The 20921-nt window shown below is 35.0% G+C and overlaps 3 protein-coding genes across 3 annotated transcripts; 2 read left to right on the top strand and 1 right to left on the bottom strand.

The window, feature by feature from the left end:
* Nucleotides 1-1055: 1055 nt before the first annotated feature.
* LOC110860786 (zinc finger and BTB domain-containing protein 41) lies at nt 1056-5730 on the bottom strand. The gene is made up of 9 exons (XM_035860605.1): nt 5659-5730; nt 5468-5564; nt 4860-5345; nt 4686-4769; nt 4581-4613; nt 2848-3330; nt 2281-2514; nt 1445-1953; nt 1056-1229 (listed from the first exon to the last, which is right to left on the bottom strand). Exons 2-9 carry the CDS (start codon nt 5550-5552, stop codon nt 1146-1148), a joined length of 1998 nt encoding a protein of 665 aa, XP_035716498.1. The 5' UTR covers nt 5553-5564; nt 5659-5730; the 3' UTR covers nt 1056-1145.
* A 6352-nt stretch (nt 5731-12082) lies between these two features.
* On the top strand, nt 12083-16016 carry LOC110860774 (oxygen-dependent choline dehydrogenase). The gene is made up of 8 exons (XM_022109872.2): nt 12083-12297; nt 12740-12948; nt 13370-13571; nt 13650-13775; nt 13871-13989; nt 14100-14270; nt 14663-15336; nt 15714-16016. The coding sequence occupies exons 1-8, from the start codon at nt 12147-12149 to the stop codon at nt 15874-15876; spliced, it is 1815 nt and encodes a 604-aa protein (XP_021965564.1). The 5' UTR covers nt 12083-12146; the 3' UTR covers nt 15877-16016.
* A 1884-nt stretch (nt 16017-17900) lies between these two features.
* Nucleotides 17901-20084, top strand: LOC118439316. The gene is made up of 8 exons (XM_035860552.1): nt 17901-18378; nt 18459-18653; nt 18724-18797; nt 18862-18998; nt 19068-19161; nt 19237-19572; nt 19647-19791; nt 19879-20084. The coding sequence occupies exons 1-8, from the start codon at nt 18291-18293 to the stop codon at nt 20022-20024; spliced, it is 1215 nt and encodes a 404-aa protein (XP_035716445.1). The 5' UTR covers nt 17901-18290; the 3' UTR covers nt 20025-20084.
* Nucleotides 20085-20921: the final 837 nt, after the last annotated feature.

Genomic DNA, 20921 nt, shown 5'->3' with positions numbered 1-20921 from the left:
TACGTAACGCAAAAATCGCGATTTTCTAGACCCCCCTCCCCCCTTTAACATGTGTAACATAGGCACGATATCATTGGAGCCTTAGACCCCCCCTCCCCCCCTCTTGCGTTACGTAATTTATGGACGGCCCCTAAGCAAAAAAATTCCCAAGACTTTCATATATTTACGTACATATGTATTCACAATTTTTTGTGATGAGTTACATATTTATTTATTCTCGTCCCTCACGCGATGTAAATGAACCTTTAGTCATGTTCGTCTCGTATGCAAATATATATAGTTAGCGATGTAATTTATATTGCTTACATTTTTATGTATGTATATATGTATAGTACATATTACGTCGGGAAATTAATACGCGTCCGCAATACAGTTTTACATATTGCTATCTTGAATTTTCCCGATTCCAGAAAAATAGTATTTACCGAAAATGCTTATGTTTACAATAAAAAAATGTATTTTTTGCGTAAATTCCAAACTTAAATGAATTTTTAATTTATTTATTTAAGGATATATAAATAGATACAAATTATGCATCTTTTGTCATGCCATGTTGGGTTTTTCCATAAAGAATGCTATTATGGGAGCTTCTTCTATTTGTATGCAGCAGATACCAATACATACTTGGTAAATTATTTACTGTTCATAAATAAATATGCGATGTATTCATGCTAATTACCTACAGCATTTCTGAATTCATTTTCAGAGAGGTTTATGAAGAATGGTGATATTTTTTATACAGGGTGGTTTAAATGTCACGCAACAATGGAAAATTTTTCAATGGGAAAAATCCCTAAATCCCAATTAGTTACAAGATTTTGGATTTAGATTTTTATAATTATTATCAAAACTGATGGAAAACTGATGACGAAATTCTTAAAACATTTAATTTTAGAGACAAAATTTTGGTAACTAATGGAAATTTACAAATTTTTCCCATCGAAAAATTTTCCATTGTAGCGTGACATTTTAACCACCCTGTACATCTTATTTTGCATAAGTATGTATATAACTAAAAAAAATCAAGTAAAAAAGTGCCACGAGTAAAATTACTATAAAGGTTTTTTAAATATGTTTTATTTAGTTTTATTCAACACTTCTTTTATTCAAATATGATGTCAGATTATGTTACACATCATCGTCAGTTACTTGACACACGTCTTCAAATGATGGCGAAGGGATTTCATGGTCCGGAAGAGTTTTCCGCACGTGTTGCACAGGTGGGTTTTCTAAGAGGGGAAGAAGGAAGTTTATGAAATGTTACTTTCCAGAAATATGTAATTTGAGGAAATATTTGCATAAAAATGGTTGCCCGCGGAAGCCGAGGGGACGTTAACATTGGGAGGGAGGGAGAGATTTATATAACATGGATATATAATGTGCCGTCGGGTCATTGCCCCTACGTTACGTCCCCACGCTTCCGCAGCCCCTGCTAAAAACTGACCTCGCTCGCGTGCGTTTCCATGTGCTCCTTCATCCTGGAGGATTTGATCTCTTTCTCACAAACCGGACATGGTTTTATTTCCGGGACTTTTGATCCGTATTTTTTCCCTTTCTTTGACCCCTTTATTAGCGGTGTGTCAGGATGGGTTTTCCGAATGTGGATGTTGAGGTGGTCCGTGCGTGAGTAAGTTTTCTCACAGGTGGCGACCGGACACGGGATTCTGTCACCAATGTGTTCTAAATCGTCCTTCCGGACGGGTCGGCTCCTGCTGCCCATGGTGAAAAAAGGGACGGTAGGATGTTTCCTTCTTAAGTGACGGTGTAGGTGATCCCTCCTCTTGAAGGAGAGGTCACAGTTATCAGCGGGACATGGTAAACGGGTAAAGGTTTCGTCGTGCATGTGTCGAAAATGACGCTCTTTTGTGTCAACGGTGCCGAATTTTTTGAAACAAATGGAGCACTTGAGCGGATTGGGGGCAGAGTCCGAATCGGCAGGGGGGAAGGGTTCGGCTGAAAATTTGTAATGTGATTTATCATTTGTTTAGATTTTATAAGGAGACAATTCACGCCGTGATTGTTTTGGTAACTTTGTAAAGTTCGTAGATGTTGTAAAATAATTTTGTAGACTTTTGCAAAATAAAAATACACATAATCTGAGCAAATTTTTTACAAAAAATTAAGCTAGTTTTTCTGTGAAATATTTGTCTAACTTTGTAAAACTTTGAAAATTTACAGAATTTGCTAAAGTTACCCAGGACTGGGTGAATTGGCTCAGTACATATTTGTTATTATTTTAATATTGAATTTGTAAATTTTGATCAATTAAGTTGTGCCTACCCTTCGGTGGGACAAAGTCAGGATGTGTCTTATCCAAGTGACGCTTTAAGTGGTCCCTCCTCTTAAACGTGAGGTCACAATTATCCGACGGACACAATAAAGGAATAAAGGTTTCGTCGTGTTGATGTCGAAAATGGCGATCTGTTGTTTCAACCGAGCTGAATTTTTTAAAACAAACAGAACACTTGAGAGGGTCGAATATCCCGTCGTCGTCAGGGCAAGGTGGAGAGTTATCTGAAAATAGAGTCATAAATGCAAGAATTTAGAAATTGTGCAATCTTAAATATATAGTTACCGTTTTGAAAAGAAGATGCACTTCAAATTCTTTATTAAGTAAACTATACTAAATCCAGAGTAGCGTAAACTTGATACAGAGCCAAGTTTACTCTGGATTTAGTACAGTTTACTTAATTTAAAGTTCAGAGTGCATTTTTCACTTTTCAAAATGGCAACTTATTTTTAAGGGTGTGGATAAATCTCTTCCTGGGGGGAGTATTATGCCCCACGATTTGAGGACCTTGTCATCAAGTCTTTGTTTAATAAATTTATATACAAATTTTCTGCTACCTTTTTCTTTCTCGTTACGCTTCGACTTTTTCGCCGCTTTTTTCCTTGATTCCACCGGAACGTCTGGATGTGCCGCCCGGATGTGGATGTTGAGGTGGTCGTTGCGTGAGTAAGTTTTGTCGCAGGTGGGGACAGGACATGGGATTTTGCTCGGCGAGGCATTGTCCCCAGTCTTCCTAAGTTTTGGGAAAGATACGTCAGGATGTTTTCTTTTTAAGTGATTCCTCAAGTGGTCAAATCTCTTAAAAGCGAGATCACAATCATCCGCCGGACACGGTATGCGAGTGAAGGTGTCGTCGTGTTGGAGTCGAACATGGCGACTTTTTGTTTCGACGGTGGCGAATTTTTGAGAACAAATTGAACACGTGAGCGGATTGGTAGGTTCGGCATCCGAATCGTCTCCAGAGTCTGGAGAGTAATTGGAGGATTCGTCATCCGACATGTTTTGTACGTCGTCTGGTTCGTCAAAGATTGAGTCATCATCTGAAAAAGTATAGAATTAATTCCAGGTTCTGACGTAATAAACAAGGCCCCAAAAAAGGGAAATCTTAGTGAGGCTTGGTGCGACTACAACTAATAAATAAAATTAGATTGCAGAATTTTTGCATCACCGCTCTCTGTACCATTCTTTACTGGAAGCACTAAGTAATCATTTGGAATAAATACTTCCCCTCAAACATTCTTGTAATTTCATGAGAATAAGAATTAATAGGGTATCCAGATTATAGGATTATCCAGAAAATATTAAAATTAGATATTTTCAACTTTTGTAGCATATTTGCAACTGTTTGCATCCTAAACTTAAAGATTCGTAGTTCAGAATTGTTTACCCATTATATTTGTTCCCAGTTAGTTTACCAAACTTCTCGTTCACTAGTAAAAACGTTTTCTTAAAAGCCCAATTAATTCAATAATGTAAAAATGCATGTGTATGCAAAACAAAATTTATATTGGATCCAGTAAGAACGGAGAGCGGTGATGCAAAAATTCTGCAATCTAATTTTATTTATTGGTTGTAGTCGCACCAAGCCTCACTAAGATTTCCCTTTTTTGGGGCCTTGTTTATTTAATACTTGTAATTGAGTTCTTTATATATTTAATAATAAGCTGGAGTTGATTAGAAGATTTATTGTCAAAAACATTAATGTTTTGCGTCGCTGCAAAAATTTGAAGGTTTTCCAAATTTAATAATCACTCGAGTTCTTAACCGATTTTGATCATCCGGATCAGTTTGAATGTCATTTATAAATTTCATAAGAATAATCGGTGCAAAATGTCATCAAAATCGGTTGAGAAATGACTGAGATATTGAATTATTTCTGTCAGTTTTTGGGGTGGGGTCAATGCACACAATATGTAATTCTTGTTGCCACTTTGTTCACTAAAAAATTGCGCTTTTTAGATTTCAAATTTGAATAACTTTCTAAGTTCCTAACGGATTTGGATAATCTTGGACTTAAAATAACCGGAATGACTTTGTCTACAATGTTTTCAATAAGGCAACCTGTTTAGATGACCCATTAATGAGCTATGAAAAGAAATGTTCAGTAAGGGGCAAATTTTCGCGTATTTTTGCCAATAACTCTCTCAAAAAACAAAAATTCCAAAAGGCGACTCGCACATCGTTTTGAAATTATCTAACAATGATCGGTGCAAAATTTCATCCAAATCGGTTGAGAAATGACTGAGATATCACTGGGTGGTCACTTTTTTGGGGAGGGTCAAATGCATACTTAGTAATTTTTTGTTGCTAGGTATTTGCCTCACTAAGAAAAACAGTAAATGGCTGTTAAACACTGCTGAAAAGGGCTATAATTTGCATACTAATTAATAATTACCATCGTGCTCGGACTGATTAGAAGGAGACTCGAGCTGGGCGTCGTTGTCCATTTCAATATCATTCGTTTCGCCCATAACTTCCTCTACGTAGTAAAATAAATAGAAATATTTGTGAAAGTTTATTGAAATTAATTGAAAACATTAGTAAATTCGTTTTATTGGCAAAAATTTACCAAAAACTAGAGAATCCGACGGTCCATCTTCACACAGCTGGACGAAACATATATCTTCCTCCTCCTCCTTAATTTTAAATGAAATGTCACCCTCCTTCTGGCCACGGACGTGGCGCTTGTCAATTTTTTGTGTCCTTTTCTCCTTTGCGACCGGCTGGACTGTTTCCTTGCTATTTTGATTCCTTAAAGAGCGCCTGACCTGTTGTTGTTGCCCATTAAAAGTGCGGGGAGGAGGTGGTGGGGGAATAATTTTTGTGATTTTTTGACCCTGCCTCCTCAACTGCGCCAAACTTTTAGCGACCTGGCTCTCCATCTTAGTCAAATTTTGAAACTGTAGCGAAATTTTGTGAAGTTTCCGAAATATGTGGGCGCATCCGGGACAAAATTGGAGTCGACCAAGTTTATCTGGTGCTGTTGCACCCACCCAGTAAGAAAATAGGGAGGAAAGTCCGTCCGAAATAGAAATTGTGGCTCCGTCATGTTCTCCTAAGGAGAGATGAAATACGTAATGAAATTAGGATTATTATTTTAAATTCAAGGATTGTATTAACTTATCACAAAAGTGTGATAAGGTCAGAAATTTATGATAAGTTTTTTTTCCTATATACCTTCGGAATTATGTAGCAAAATTGATCCCACTAAATTTGACGGGTTGTTGGCGGAACAACAATTATCACATGCTATTGTCGTCATAATTGTTGTACTCTAAAATAGTGGACAGGATTAAATTAAATGTTTTGTATGTTTATTGAAGTTATCCTTTATTAATTGATTTTCATTTTATAAATATTTTTTTTACCGAATGGAAACACGATGTGAAAAATAAAATAACCGACAAACAGCTGAGCCAGATTCCCACGAAAGTGTGCAATGTGAGACTGTTCACTGTAATTAAATACTTTGTTCATGTGAATATATGTAAATATGCATATTTATGCAAATGAAATGTTTTATGTTTTCATACTGATAGTGAGCATTTATTCGTTAAGAATGAACTATTGAAATCGTCGATAAGCTCGTAAAGGGGTTGGAATTTCGGTTCCAAATTTTGCGCATAGTGACATCTGAAACATGACATGACATGAAATGCGAAAAAACTCAGTTTCAAAAATGACTTAAGAACAAGAGGGTGTCCCAATATCACAAAAATATGATTCGCAGATTGGAGGTAAAACGCATGGTTTGACGGAGCAAGTTTAATTACTAATACACAAATTTTAAAAAATTCCATTAAGTTAACAAATTGACATTTATGTATTAACTTTAATTGAAACTTAATCACCACATCAATATTTTAAGTCATCATTAAAATACATCCGTGTAAGTGCAGTTAAGAATTTAATTAATGTAACGATAATATTAGCATTACGCACCGTTGCTAATACATATGTACATATGTATGCCTAATATTTCAGTCACAAGTTTTAGCCTTTATGACTTAAAGTTGCACGAGCGTGAAAAGTCATTGTTTTAATGACGTCTTAATCCTGCACTTGAACAAGTCATTGCTTAAATGGCTTGGCTAAATAGCCATAAAATTTGTAAGTAATAAATATCAGAACACGTGTTGGAATTAGGCACTTCATCTTGTTCTTAAATGAAGGCTGAACACATATGAATGCACGTATGCAGGTAAGATATGCTTATCGAAGTAGGTGTATGCATGTACTGTACGCACGTGTCATGCATTGTACATGTTATGGACTGGGTGAATTGTGTCAATTTAATGTCTATAACTAGGCTTTCCCACGGGACGGGACAATCCCGTCCCGTCCCGACGGGACGCGGGACGGGACTCGGGACGGGACAAGATTTTTTGTCCCGAAGAATCTCGGGACGGGACGAGGTCATCCCGTCCCGGTCCATCCCGGTTCGGGACGGGACGTCCCGAACTTAAATGTTTTTCCCAAAACTTCCTCCCGTTATTGACAAAATAACAATATCTTATGGAGATCTTTCGCATGCCTTGACCCTAAATACATACATGTACATACGTGTGGTTGAGTTTTGGTGCTGGTTGTCTTTATATTTCTTAATAATTCATATTTGCATGCTGCCCATCATAGTTAAAAATTATTTTCAAAAAATTAACAATTTTGGATTTTCAAATTAAACAAATAATAGTTTTGACTTTTTATATACATAGTGTTATAGACTATAACACTCACGTCCTTATGTATGTACATATGTGCAAATCTTTTCGTACACTGTTAAAAATCTGTTAAAGTCACGTATGTATGTGCATATTGATTTGGTAGTAATTTCCTACCGGATTGGTATAGTAGTTCGTTTCTGAGTGGTAAATTTTTCATTACCGCAATATTACTAAACGGAAATACCCGTTATAATTGTGTCTGCATGTACATAGGATTATGTACATATGTACATAAATGACATGACATGTAGAATTAAATATATGCATACATACATACATATGTACCCACGTAAGTAAGGATTGAATACCAGTTTTCTAAGAGTGTACATATTATTGTGAGTACTTAAATAAACAATTGTACTGACCGATAGTACAGAAATAGAAAATACTTGAAGCGGAAATTTTGCATTTTTTGCCAAATGTTAATGATCCACAAATTCGTCGATATTACTATCATATTTAACAATAATAAGAGGTATATAAGGACAAATTTTCGGCAGTTTTGTAGTCTTGCTGTGTTAGTGAAAAAAGCCTCTCTCTGAGGAACTTGTGTACATACATCTCATATTAAGAAAATAAATTGTTATTAATATATACATACATACAATATGAATATTAAGAAACATTATACTTTATTTATTTCTAATAAAAATGTGAAGTAAAATTGGACAATTGAGTTTAATGTAAGGATTTATGATCACGAGTTGAAAGAAGACCTTCAGTGAAAGGGAAAAACATAATTTTTCTGTGAAAATTTCACTATTTCTGGCAAAACCTTAAAACCACGATGTTTAATAAATCTACATTTACGTGCATCAGTTTAAAAATCTTCGTTAGCAACTTCATCATTTTCACTAACATTGTTAAGGTTTTTGCGGATATAAAATCCAGGAAAGATCTTTTTGATCCCCGTTAATGGGTTATTGCGGAGTTTTATGAATTTTTTCTGTAGTTTTTTAAGATTTTGCACGGGTCGAAACAAACTTTTTCAAAATAAATGAACAAGTAAAATTAATTCAAAATATTAGGATTCAGTATGAAAATGTATAAATTTCCATGTTTAACTTGAATTTCCAAATATCATTATTTAAGAAAAACACGTACATTTACATGCATGTTTCTGGTCTACCTATGCATAGACCATACTTGGTTTCGTATTTGATGAACAGACAAACTTCGTACTTTAAAGTTCACATCACTGGGTTTGATTTTGTGTGCATAGGTTGAGCACGTGCCACAAAGTCAATAGGCGCCGTCCATAAATTACGTAACGCTGGCTGACATGAGCAGGATAGGGAAAAAATCCTATCTTGCCCATGCTAGCAAGCGTTACGTAATTTATGGACGGCGCCATAGGTACAAAACTACTGGAGATTTTATTTTTTATCGAACTAGCCAATTTCATACATATCTAAATATTGATTTTGTGACAACCTCTGTACAAAAAATCAAAACCAGTGATTTGAACTTTAAAGTACATATTTAGTTCGTGTTTAATATATACATAAGCAAATCAAATAGCAAACCAGCTATTATTTTAATGTTAAATTACAGACTGAATTTTAATTAGTCTTACTCTAGCATAGATTTCGAAGAAGTTTGTACCAACCTTGCCAAAATCTTGCAAAAACGCCAGAAAAAAACTTATCAAAATCCGCAAAACCCCAATAAATCTGCAGGTTTTTCCGAGATTTGATCCCACAAACCACATAGCAATGTCAGTGACAATCATCATGTTGAAGGGCATTTTTAAACTGATGTAATGTATGTAGATCTTAATTAAACATTATGATAATATAGAAAACATTCATACATACATATGTACATATTTATGTAAATACGTATGACATCGACATCATACTTCATAAGTATTTAAGTGGTCAATAGTGACCGTACAAGCTGAGTAGAATTATGCCCATACAAAGTGTCCCAAACGGGCTTGCATACATACGTACATACATGTGTACAAGCAAAAAAGTACCCTTCTAATCCTTCGTCCTGGGAAAAGGTTAAAAATCCTCTGCCCTCAAACGTGAAAATTTTCTACCCACTTAAAAATAATGTTACCCTTTTGTCTACGTGGAAACACACACACATTTGCATATCTATATTATAATTTCCAAAAAGTCCGTCCCTTGGAATTTTCCGTGACATCCCTGTATTCTGATTGGCTGTTGAAATTATGGATCCTCCAATCAGAGAAGGGTTATGATTTCGGTCATGATATCGGTTATGATTGGTTATGATTTAGGTTATAATTTCGGTTATGATTTCGGTTATAATTTCGGTTATGATTTCGGTTATGATTTCGGTTATGATTTAGGTTATAAATTCGGTTATGATTTCGGTTATGATTTCGGTTATGATTTCGGTTATGATCTCGGTTATGATTTCGGTTATGATTTAGGTTATGATTTCGGTTATGATTTGGGTTATAATTTCGGTTATGATTTAGGTTATGATTTCGGTTATGATTTAGGTTATGATTTCGGTTATGATTTCGGTTATGATTTCGGTTATGATTTAGGTTATGATTTCGGTTATGATTTGGGTTATAATTTCGGTTATGATTTATGTTATGATTTCGGTTATGATTTAGGTTATGAATTCGGTTATGATTTAGGTTATGAATTCGGTTATGATTTCGGTTATGATTTCGGTTATGATTTAGGTTATGATTTCGGTTATGATTTAGGTTATGATTTCGGTTATGATTTGGGTTATAATTTCGGTTATGATTTATGTTATGATTTCGGTTATGATTTAGGTTATGAATTCGATTATGATTTCGGTTATGATTTCGGTTATGATTTCGGTTATGATTTAGGTTATGATTTCGGTTATGATTTGGGTTATAATTTCGGTTATGATTTATGTTATGATTTCGGTTATGATTTAGGTTATGATTTCGGTTATGATTTAGGTTATGATTTCGGTTATGATTTCGGTTATGATTTCGGTTATGATTTAGGTTATGATTTCGGTTATGATTTGGGTTATGAATTCGGTTATGATTTCGGTTATGATTTCGGTTATGATTTAGGTTATGATTTCGGTTATGATTTAGGTTATGATTTCGGTTATGATTTGGGTTATAATTTCGGTTATGATTTATGTTATGATTTCGGTTATGATTTAGGTTATGAATTCGGTTATGATTTCGGTTATGATTTATGTTATGATTTCGGTTATGATTTAGGTTATGAATTCGGTTATGATTTCGGTTATGATTTCGGTTATGATTTCGGTTATGATTTAGGTTATGATTTCGGTTATGATTTGGGTTATAATTTCGGTTATGATTTATGTTATGATTTCGGTTATGATTTAGGTTATGATTTCGGTTATGATTCCGGTTATGATTTCGGTTATGATTACGGTCGTGATTTCGGTTACGATTTAGGTTGTGATTTCTGTTATGATTTAGGTTTAAAGAATCCTGAAAGTATTCGTTAGCTACCTGAAAAATTCTCCCTACCCAAGTAAAATAAAATAAAAATAAAATCCTAAAATTCCTATGTAGCAAAGTTAAAAAATTCCTTAGCAACGTTAAAACAATTCCTTAGCAAGGTTTAAAAAATTCCTTAGCAACGTTAAAAAAATTCCTTAGCAACGTTAAAAAACTTATTAGCAACGTTAGAAAAATTCCTTGACAATGTTTAAAAAATTCCTTAGCAACGTTAAAAAATTCCTTAGCAACGTTAAAAAAATTCCATAGCAATGTTAAAAAAATTCCTTAGCAACGTTAAAAAATTCCTTAGCAACGTTAAAGAAATTCCTTAGCAACGTTAAAAAAATTCCTTAGCAACGTTAAAAAAAGTCCTTAGCAAGCTTAAAAAATTCCTTGACAATGTTTGAAAAATTCCTTAGCAACGTTAAAAAAACTTATTAGCAATGTTAGAAAAATTCCTTCACAATGTTTAAAAAATTCCTTAGCAACGTTAAAAAAATTCCTTGGCAACGTTAAAAAAATTCCTTAGCAACGTTAAAAAAATTCCTTAGAAACGTTAAAAAAATTCCTTAGCAACGTTAAAAAATTCCTTAGCAACGTTAAAAAAATTCCTTAGCAACGTTAAAAAAATTCCTTAGCAACGTTAAAAAAACTCCTTAGCAACGTTAAAAAAATTCTTTGACAATGTTCAAAAAATTCCTTAGCAACGTTAAAAAAATTCCTTAGCAATGTCTAAAAAATTCCTTAGCAACGTTAAAAAATGCCTTAGCAACGTTAACAAATTCCTTGGCCACGTTAACAAAATTCCGTTAACAAAATTCGCGCCAGTTACATATTTACTTCGTTGATCCTATGATTTGGTTGGTTCGTTTAGGACCCTAAATTTGGACCGTCCTTAAGACGGGCTTATAGGCTAGTCTGTACATATTTTTAACAAAAAAATCCAACCCAAAAAACCCATTGGTGGCGTTCCCATCTTACAATGGTCTGTATAAGTGTATAAATCTTTGTAAAACATATTTAAATTTTGAGAAAAATCCTTGACATTCAAAGCATATTTGTGCATGTGGTCTGGCCATTTAAATTACTTGTAATAGCTTCAAAATTTTGCAATGTCTGGAATTTAACCTACAATTATAATAATTTATTGACATCTCAACCTCCGGCTTTTTATTTGTCCACGTGCCTTAAGTAGCTGTCTGGTTGAACACATGTACATATAGACGTTTTACATAAGTGAGAAAATACATTTACATACATAAAAGTTTAAAATCTTTCCATTGATCTATTTATTTAGGAAAGTTATACCTGACATTAAACACCTTTTTTCAGGGAACAAGCTTTTTTCCGCCAACAAGGATAAATTTACCTAAACGTAAATCATACAAATTGCTGTCCAGCCTCATCCTGCGCAGTAAAATTACCGTTATATAGTTCCAGAAGTGATTGTTCTATTGTAATAAATCAGTCAGATCAATCAATTATTGCAGTTTAGTGCCATTAAAGTTGTTTAATGGGTGATTGTATCTCAGACGCCAGGTGTGTAAATAACGGAACATTTATGTAATTATAAATGAAGGGCGGGGAAAACTCAATAAAAATTTGCTGTTAATTCCGCCACTGGCACAGTTAATCCCGAACCAGAGAGCGGACCAGGATTAGCTCCGAAAATTAGTTAATCATGGATTTAACCACCTTCGCATTTTTGGGGTTACCCACGATCATTCAAGAATATGCGGAGTTCTACAGACAACGCGATTTGGCCGCCACGCTAAAAGAACTCGAACCCCTGCAAGGACTACCGAAAATTGAAGAGTATGATTTTATTGTGGGTAAGTGGGTAAAATAATTTTGGAATGATTTGAAATTTGGGAAAAAATAATCCTAAATTGTCATAATTTTCTTAAAAAAAATCTCACTTGAATACGATATTGATTTCATAACTATAATCTGATAGCAGCCAATTAAATTTCCTATGAAAGACAAAATATTTATCAAAAAGTTTCCAATTTCTGAGGTTTTTGATGTAGTAGAAAAGTCTACTTTTTAACATTGATCGGTATAGAGAAAAATCCAAAATTATGGGAAGAAAAATGACAAAAAATCAACTTTTTATCACCGACTTTTGCCCAAAGTACCGAAGAAAAGCTTAGATTTTGAGAACTCCTAATTTGTTCGGTACAATTTGGTCTCTTATATTTTGAAATTCACAAAGGTGACGAACTTGATCAAAATGAGGTTAAATATTGAACCGAATTTTATTTATTTTTAAAGTTGGGGCTGGAACGGCGGGAAACATTGTCGCGGGCAGATTATCGAATAGATTTAGCGTCCTCTTACTCGAAATGGGGGGCGACCCACCTCCCTCCATTTATCCCGCGTATATCGGGTCCATCCAGTCTTACGATATGAGAACAAATCCCGCAATCAATGAAATCTACAAGTCGATACCGCAATCAACCTCCGCGTTGGATGATAATGGGGTAAGTTAAATTGTTTTTTCAAGAAGTTGAATAGGATTTCAGAAACTTTTAATTTTTCAAAAAATCATTTTATTTGCAAGATCTTTAAAAAAAATTGGGCAAAATTTCCAAATATTACTTTTAACCCAAGTCTGGGGCTTATGCACTCGTTTTGTCTGAAATCTGTCTACTATATTGTCTCGATATCAAACTCTTTTAATCGAGTTAAAATTTGGCACACAGTTAAAAATCGACCAACGCAGGTTCGAGGTCATTTAAGAAAACACTTCTCCACAAATTTAACGCGTTCAATATTTCTGACCTCTGGCCAACCAAAGGTCAAAGGTCAAAAAGTACATAATTATGGGAGGTCATTTTAAAATAAATTTCAATCGCTATTGTGTTACTTCATTATATTCCCTTGACTTGATTTTTATTGCAGATTGCCACTGTCCACGCCGGTCGAATGCTGGGTGGTTCAGGTTCCCACAATTCGAACGTGTACAACCGGGGTTCTCCGCTGGATTTTGACTACTGGGCGAAACTGCTCGGTGACCAGACTTGGGATTATAAAAATATGTTGAAGCATTTCAAAGATTCAGAAAATTTCGTGGGGCAACTGGTCAACGAGCGGCAACGCTTCGGTAAGCAGCACAATTAAAAAGTTAAAATTAAGTAAATCCTTAAAATTTTTAAATTAATAAAATATTTACTTTTTTTAGAGTATTACGGACAAATCGGACCCCTCAGGGTGGACGTGGATGTTCCCGACTTTTTGGAAAACTGGAGTAAGGCTGCAAAGGAACTTGGGTACAACTTTAGTGATCCGAACGCCCATCAAACACCTTGTAAGTGATCAATGCCCCATGATGTCCCCACGCCTTCCGCGTACACTTAAAGTAAATAATTAAAATTACGCTGAAAATATTTTTATTTTTTTTAGCATTTACTGCTCAATCGGTTTCCCTTCGCAATGGGTTGAGGGAGTCCACTTATGACGCCTTTGTTAAGAAGAAGGTTCTTTGGCAACCCACAATTCACAAGTATTCACAAGCCCACAAGGTATCTCTTCCGAACCTTTTTAATAATATTTTTTCCAAGTACACTCTCAGCAGTAATGAGTGAGTAACTAAAATACTAAAAGAAATTTATAAACACTTATAAATCCACAGATTTTGATTGATAACAACAACAACGCTTACGGAGTTGCTTATACTCGTCACGGAATCCCATGTATTGCTCATGCCAAGAGAGAAGTTATTGTTTCCGCGGGGGCATTTGGGTCCCCCATCCTCCTAACCAAATCTGGCATCGGGCCAGCAGATGTCCTTCAGGCTGCTAAAGTAAGAAACAAAGCATTTATTTGAAAAAACTCATAAATGCAACAAAAAAGATTTTGGGAACAATGAGACAAAAATTGTTCCACAGTTTCGAACCCTTGTACTAAAAAATAGAGACGGTTTTCAATATTTCTTACTATCATTAGTGTTCTTCGTATCGTAAAGTAAATTATGACGGTTACGAGATTTTTCAAACGTCGTATAATTTTTCATCAAAAATCGTGTTGCTAAGGTTACGATTTAAAGTAGCTTGACCCCTTCTTTCTTCTTCGTAAAGAATTTTAAGATCCTGAGGATGCAAATAAATTTTGAATACTCTCAATTTTTTAACACTGCTAAACAATCTTCTAACTATTTTTCTAAAAATCTCACCTTTCCCAACCCCCCTTTTCTAGATTCCCGTCAAGAAAAATATGCCCGGCGTCGGTAAAAACCTTTGGGATCACGTCATGCTTGTCCTCACCTTCCGCCGAAACGACCCCACCTATCGCGACCCCAATTTCGAAGAGGAACTCAAAAAATTCCAAAGCAATCCAAATAATCGCCAAGGCTACCTCGCTCATCAGCGCAGAACTCAAGCCTTCGCGGTTTCCGCGCGCGCTAAAGCGGACGGCGAAGGAGACTGGGGAGACCTCCAAGTCCAAATGATTGACCAACCCTTCATCGAATCAAATCCAGGTGGTGCTGTTTGGGAGTGCAGTTTATCCCGCCCAAAAAGCGTGGGTGAATTCCTCTTCAATACGACCGCCTATCTCGCCGGGGAAACTGCGAATGGGAAATTGGGCCTCAGCAATTTCAAGTATTTTAGTGATCCGACCGACATGGACGCACTTATCGAGGGGATTAATCTTGCCATTCAGATTATGGAGGGGACACAAGCCTTCAAATCGGGCGGGTACAAGTTGGACGAGTCTTTTATTCCCCAGGCTTGTCGGGGATTGCCCAGGAGGTCGGCGGATCAGTGGAAGTGTACCCTTCAAAGGTTGGGGGGCACGCAGTGGCATTGGTCGGGAACTTGTAAGATGGGGAAGGACAGTGATCCCATGGCGGTGGTTAATTCGAAAATGCAGTAAGTTTTTTTTCGGGAATTTTAAATGCCAAAATTCAGTATTGTTTTTTGGAATTATACTCGGGATCTTAAACGAAAGTCAGTTTGGCGAAAACTTTCACCATAAAATAATCGCATTTGGCGAAACCAAAGTTCACTCATTTTGCACTACTTTAGGTCAAATGTGTCTTGGCAAAAGTGAGAATTTTGTGAAAATGATGTTTCACGCAGAACCATGGATTTTTGCTTTTTCGTCAAATGTGACACTATTTTCGCCAATTTATTTTTGCCACATTGGCGATTTTTTTTCGCCAAACTCGCCGTGAATCTTTAGGGTTACAGGCATTCATACTTTAACAAATCGGCAAATTTTAATGGAACTTGTTTCATTTTTTCAGGGTTAATGGGATTAACAAGTTGCGAGTCATCGATGCGAGTGTGATGCCCAAGGTGACAAACTCTAACTTGAACGCGGCCACGATGGCGGTTGCACAGAAAGGGGTGACAGAAATATTAAATAAGAATCCCTTCCGAACTAATGCAGAGAGTAGGGAGATATAAATATTTATATTTAGTCACTTATTTACATACATTGTTAAATTTGGCTACAATTATTGTTCAGCATTGATTTAAAGTTAATTAGGAAAAATTGTGCAAATATTTATTTAATAAAATTTTAAATCTCTATCGTACTACCAAAATTTCCCTTCGGTACAATGTTGATTTCATACAAATTAAAATTTCCAATTTCCAACAGTTTCCAATTTTTGAGCTTTGGCGAAAAAACACGAAAAATCCACTTTTTAACATAAAAGTAAAGTTCCAAAATTAGAGAAGAAAGATGTCGAAAAAAAAACACTTTTTACCATCAATTTTTCCACAAAGAAACCAAAGAAATTTAGGGTAATTTATGCATATTTCGCCGTCAAGAGGTTGATAACATGGTCATACAAAATTTCCACCTATTACCATCCTTACATTTCTAAGAAACTATTTACTTACTCGCGAAAAGCAGTGTGATCGCATTATCCGTCACTCTTTCCACATAGTTCAGAAAATAATTCATTTCTATCCCATTCACCAGTGTGCACAATGAAGTAATAAATTCTAAATTCATCGAATTCGGCAGTAATCCCTTCAGCACCCTTGCCGCATACTTGTGCGTTCCATAGATATACCCCACCCTATGAAGGAACTGCTTCGAAGTTGTTACCGCGTTCGACATGAAGTAAATCGCAAACAATTCAACGAACGTCATTACTCCGATGATTATCAGGCTTGTCGCCGTAACCAGAAAAACTGACTCACCACCCCTCGTAGATGATACCAAAATATAATACAAACACCCAGACGACACTACAACAGCACACAAATGGTGCAAGCGACTAATGACGAATGCTCGGCATAGTTCGATATGAAATATGGCCATGATTTTCAGACTGTTATGGATCAAAATTCTGTCAAAAAAATAAGGGGGGATCAAAATTTTTCGTGCCTTTGTTTCCTCATCTTGCGGAATGATGAAAAGTGTCCACAGATAGAGAACGATTAGTCCAAACCCTGTAATGATTACGCATAGAGTGCACCCCGATAAGGTTATCATAGCCGCGAAGCTGATGGCTATGCCGCTACCGATTTGAATTGTCGCAGTGAATAGTCCCCCGTCCTGCTCAAAGTTGTATATCGATCGAAGTAAGGTGTATGCCGGAGAGTATTTTGTGAAGCAGGTGAAAACGATGAGAAGAGGGAAAATGTAGTCAATTAGGAGGAAGAATACATCAGCCGTGGTGGTGATTGCTGATATGGCTTGGTTGATAGACTTCTTCCCTTGTAGGTTTAGCTGGGCAGGAATTGACACTATACATATATGTATGAAAAAGGAATTAATTACATATGTATGTCGTTATCCTTGAATATGTTAATCGAGTATATAAGGCTATTTAAATTAAAGTTATTGTCATATTATTTGTGAACGAAAACCGGGCGTTATATGCGGGTGATTTTCGCCGAACTTTCTTCACAGAAAAAAGACCTGGGCAACCCTTTGCTAAATTTTGCTCAGCTCGGTATGGGGACGTTCGTAAACTTCATAACACAATTTTTTTCACACCCACTCAACCCCTTTTATCAAGCATCATATAGGCACGATATGCATAATTAGGCCCTGACCACCCACCCCTCTTGTCTTGTCAACAAAGTTTACGAACGTCCCCTTTAGGGGGGAACGTACAGAAGAGTTAATTTAGTGAACACCTCGCTGTGTTCCATTGTGAATCTTACTGTTAAATCTCTTGCCAATCTGGATTGTTGCATTGCAGCAATGAATGAATTTTTTCAACCCTCGTGGACTTATTGCGAACGATCCGTAAGGAATAATGACCACTGTTAAGGCGAGTGCCATATGTGTAGCTAGGACAGCGAATAGGTCCTCATTTCCAGGATTTGTGTAGAAAGTGAAGCATCTCCAGGTCAGCAGCGGAATGACGATTACCGGACAAATGTAGGCAAATCGTCGGAAATGTTTGTATTTTGGATGGTTGACAGGCATAGATTTTATTAATTCAGCTTTCTCATCCCAGTACACTCTTAATAATTCGGTTATAAATTTCTAATAACTCGTATAACCAAGCTACAGGTTATCAGGCCTTTAACCAAAATGTAAATAAAATTGTAACCAATTTATAACCAAAGAGAAATTCTATAATGACCGTTCTGGTAATATGCAGTTTAACTAAGTTGGTTATAGTTGTAAACACAATGGTTATGATTATAACCAATAAATAATATTTTATTACAACCAAAGCATAACCAAAGGTGAATCAAATGAATTTTAATTTAGTTATAATGAAAATTACGTATGGTTATAATTATGTGCATCATTTGTATGATTTATAACCTATTGGTTATATGCAGTGTTTATTTGACGCTACGCAAGTGGCGCTGATTCACTTTACTTTTTACTCGCATCGTCAAAAATGTCAAAATTAGTTCGTGTTTCCAATTTGACTCGTGGAAAAAAGGTTCTAATTTCTAACGGAAATTATTCCGAATTTTTATTAGAAGGTAAGTATATCAATTAATAAGTTTATCAACTATTTATTTATAATTTAAATGATTAATTTATTATTTTATATTTCTTTCAGTTAAAGCAAAATTCGATTTGGAACCTGACGTTGAAGTAATTTTGAAAGATGACCAGGGGGCAGAAATCCAGGCAGATGTTTTTTTGGTGCTCTTAGATCTAGTTCTAATACCAAATTTGGAATTCATCATTAAAGACGAATTTCAAAATGAGGTTCCATTATCTTTTAACCTTGACCCTGGAATATCATCTCATGGTAAATTAGTATAAGTTAAACATTATTTATTTATTCTAGTAAATTTTTAAATACTTTATAAACATTCTAGTTGGCAGTCAAAATGATTCAGTTAATTCTTGTAGCAGTTTGACGACTTTTGGGCAAAATTTGGATTTCACACAGGTAAGTATACTAAAAAAATAGTCCTTAAAAGATTTAAATTGAAGTATTATTTATTTATTTATAGATTTTAAAATCTACAGTCGACAGCAACCATGAATTGCAAAATTTGGTCACGGAGTGCAATTCCAAAGGATTTGTCAACAAGCAATCATCAACAATATTAATTAATTGTTTTGTGACTAAATTGATAGAAATTAAAGGGTAAACTATTTATTAATAATTTTATTGTCATCATTTTTATATTAATGATAAATTTTAAAACCTTTTTAGGCCATCGCCCTCTACAGCTGATCAAAGGTTGTTTGCTATATCAATATTAAACATTCTCCCTTGTTGGAGATATCCTCAGTCAGCTGAAGGGATTGTAAGTTTTTTAAAAACTTTGAATGTTTCATAATTTTAATCATAAATATTAACTTGTTTGTTTTATTTTCGTTAGGATATTTTATTTGATGATGTCAATCGGTCTGGCCTAATCCAATCCCGTTTAAGAGCCATTCATCAGAAATTGAATGCTGAGCAACCAAATCGTAAAAGGTCATCTCAAATAAAAACCTTGGGATCTCATTCAAAAACTTCAAAAACTGCTGTAGCAGAATCCCCGGAATTTAATGAAAAGTTAGTTCAAGATTTGAATTCTGCAAGCACAAAGGACGGAGGAGGTCTTATCAAGGAGTTGATGGGTGCAACATTAGACCACAGAAATTACTTGCGTTCAACAAGAGACAATTTATTTTTGAAGATTTATCCAAAATTCAAAGAGTGTGATTTTATGGTATTTTTTAATGATTTTCAAATTATAATAATAAATGATTTCATAGATTTTTAATTGTTCTTTTATAATTTTAGATCAATCACGAGTTTACATTGATGCATCCCAATGATGACAATCGTTTTTTGGAAAATTGGCCGGCCCTTTCAGAAGGAATTGTTGAAAAAGCAAAGGAAATAAGTCATGCGCCAGCCCTTTTAAAATTCTTGGCAGAAGAATTTTGTAATTATTATTTTAATTAGATTTAAAGAAATATGAAAAGCATATAGTTCTCTTCTAATATATTGTATTAATTATTATTCTTTGCAGCAAATTGGGACAGCGGCATCGGTGCATTGTTAGCGTTGCTGCATCTCATTCCACCTACTGTCCAAGGCAAAGGAAAGGGGAAAAGGTGCAAATTGAATGAAGCGGCCGGCCGCCTTATATCATTTTATAAGGTAAAGATAAGTTAATTAAATAATCATGATTATAAAATAACTAATGAATTTTAATCAATTGCAGACTAATACTCCTCTACAATCAATCCTCGACACTTGGAAACCAGAAATCACTCAGCCAAGTCTAATCTGCATTGGAGATAATAAGAAAAATCTCTCAAGCTTTTTCGTTTACTGCGACGGACACATCCTTCCTCTAGCAGCACAAAATTCAACGGAAGCAATTGACTCTCTCTTCAAGACCCACATTGTATTTAGCATCGAATATGACGACAACTTAAAAGGATTGTGGAAGTTTCTTCAAGCCTGTGTATACAAACTTGATTTGGATTCGCCACTGCCACCCAGAGTGAAGCAAGTTTTCTGCCAGCTGCAACAATATTTTAATTAGTATTTAAAATGTTTAATTGTAATATATGTAGCAAACTTATTATTATTAGTAGAGAGTTTCAAAATCATGTTAAATATATTCATAATTTTAGTGAGGTAAATTTTAAAAGTCAAATTTGCTCTTATAGAAATTGTGATGCTCAAATTAATACTTGGAGTGGATATATGCGTCACATAAAATCTCACGATAGTAATGCAAATGAAATTAATAATAATAATTTAGGATTAGATTTAGAAATTGTTTCACAAATTCCGGATTTTCAGAATGAAGTAGTTGTAGACGAATCTTGTGAAACTGAAAATTTTTCTGTTGAGCTAGGAATTAATTTATTAGTTAAACAATTAGGAGAATTTTGTTCAAATTTAGTAGCAAGCGGCATTAATAATTCAATTGTTGATTTAATAGTAAGGGAATTAAAGCATACCATGTTAGTGTTAAAAATAATCATGATATGATCTGCCAATGATGTATGTCAATTATGTGCATAGCATCAAATATTAGACCACCAACTATTATGGGTG

Source organism: Folsomia candida, unplaced genomic scaffold, assembly GCF_002217175.1.
Source record: "Folsomia candida strain VU population unplaced genomic scaffold, ASM221717v1 Fcan01_Sc034, whole genome shotgun sequence".
In the NCBI taxonomy this organism is placed as follows: domain Eukaryota; kingdom Metazoa; phylum Arthropoda; class Collembola; order Entomobryomorpha; family Isotomidae; genus Folsomia; species Folsomia candida.
Note: the sequence above shows the minus strand (reverse complement) of the source record. Positions and strands in the feature narration are given on the sequence as shown.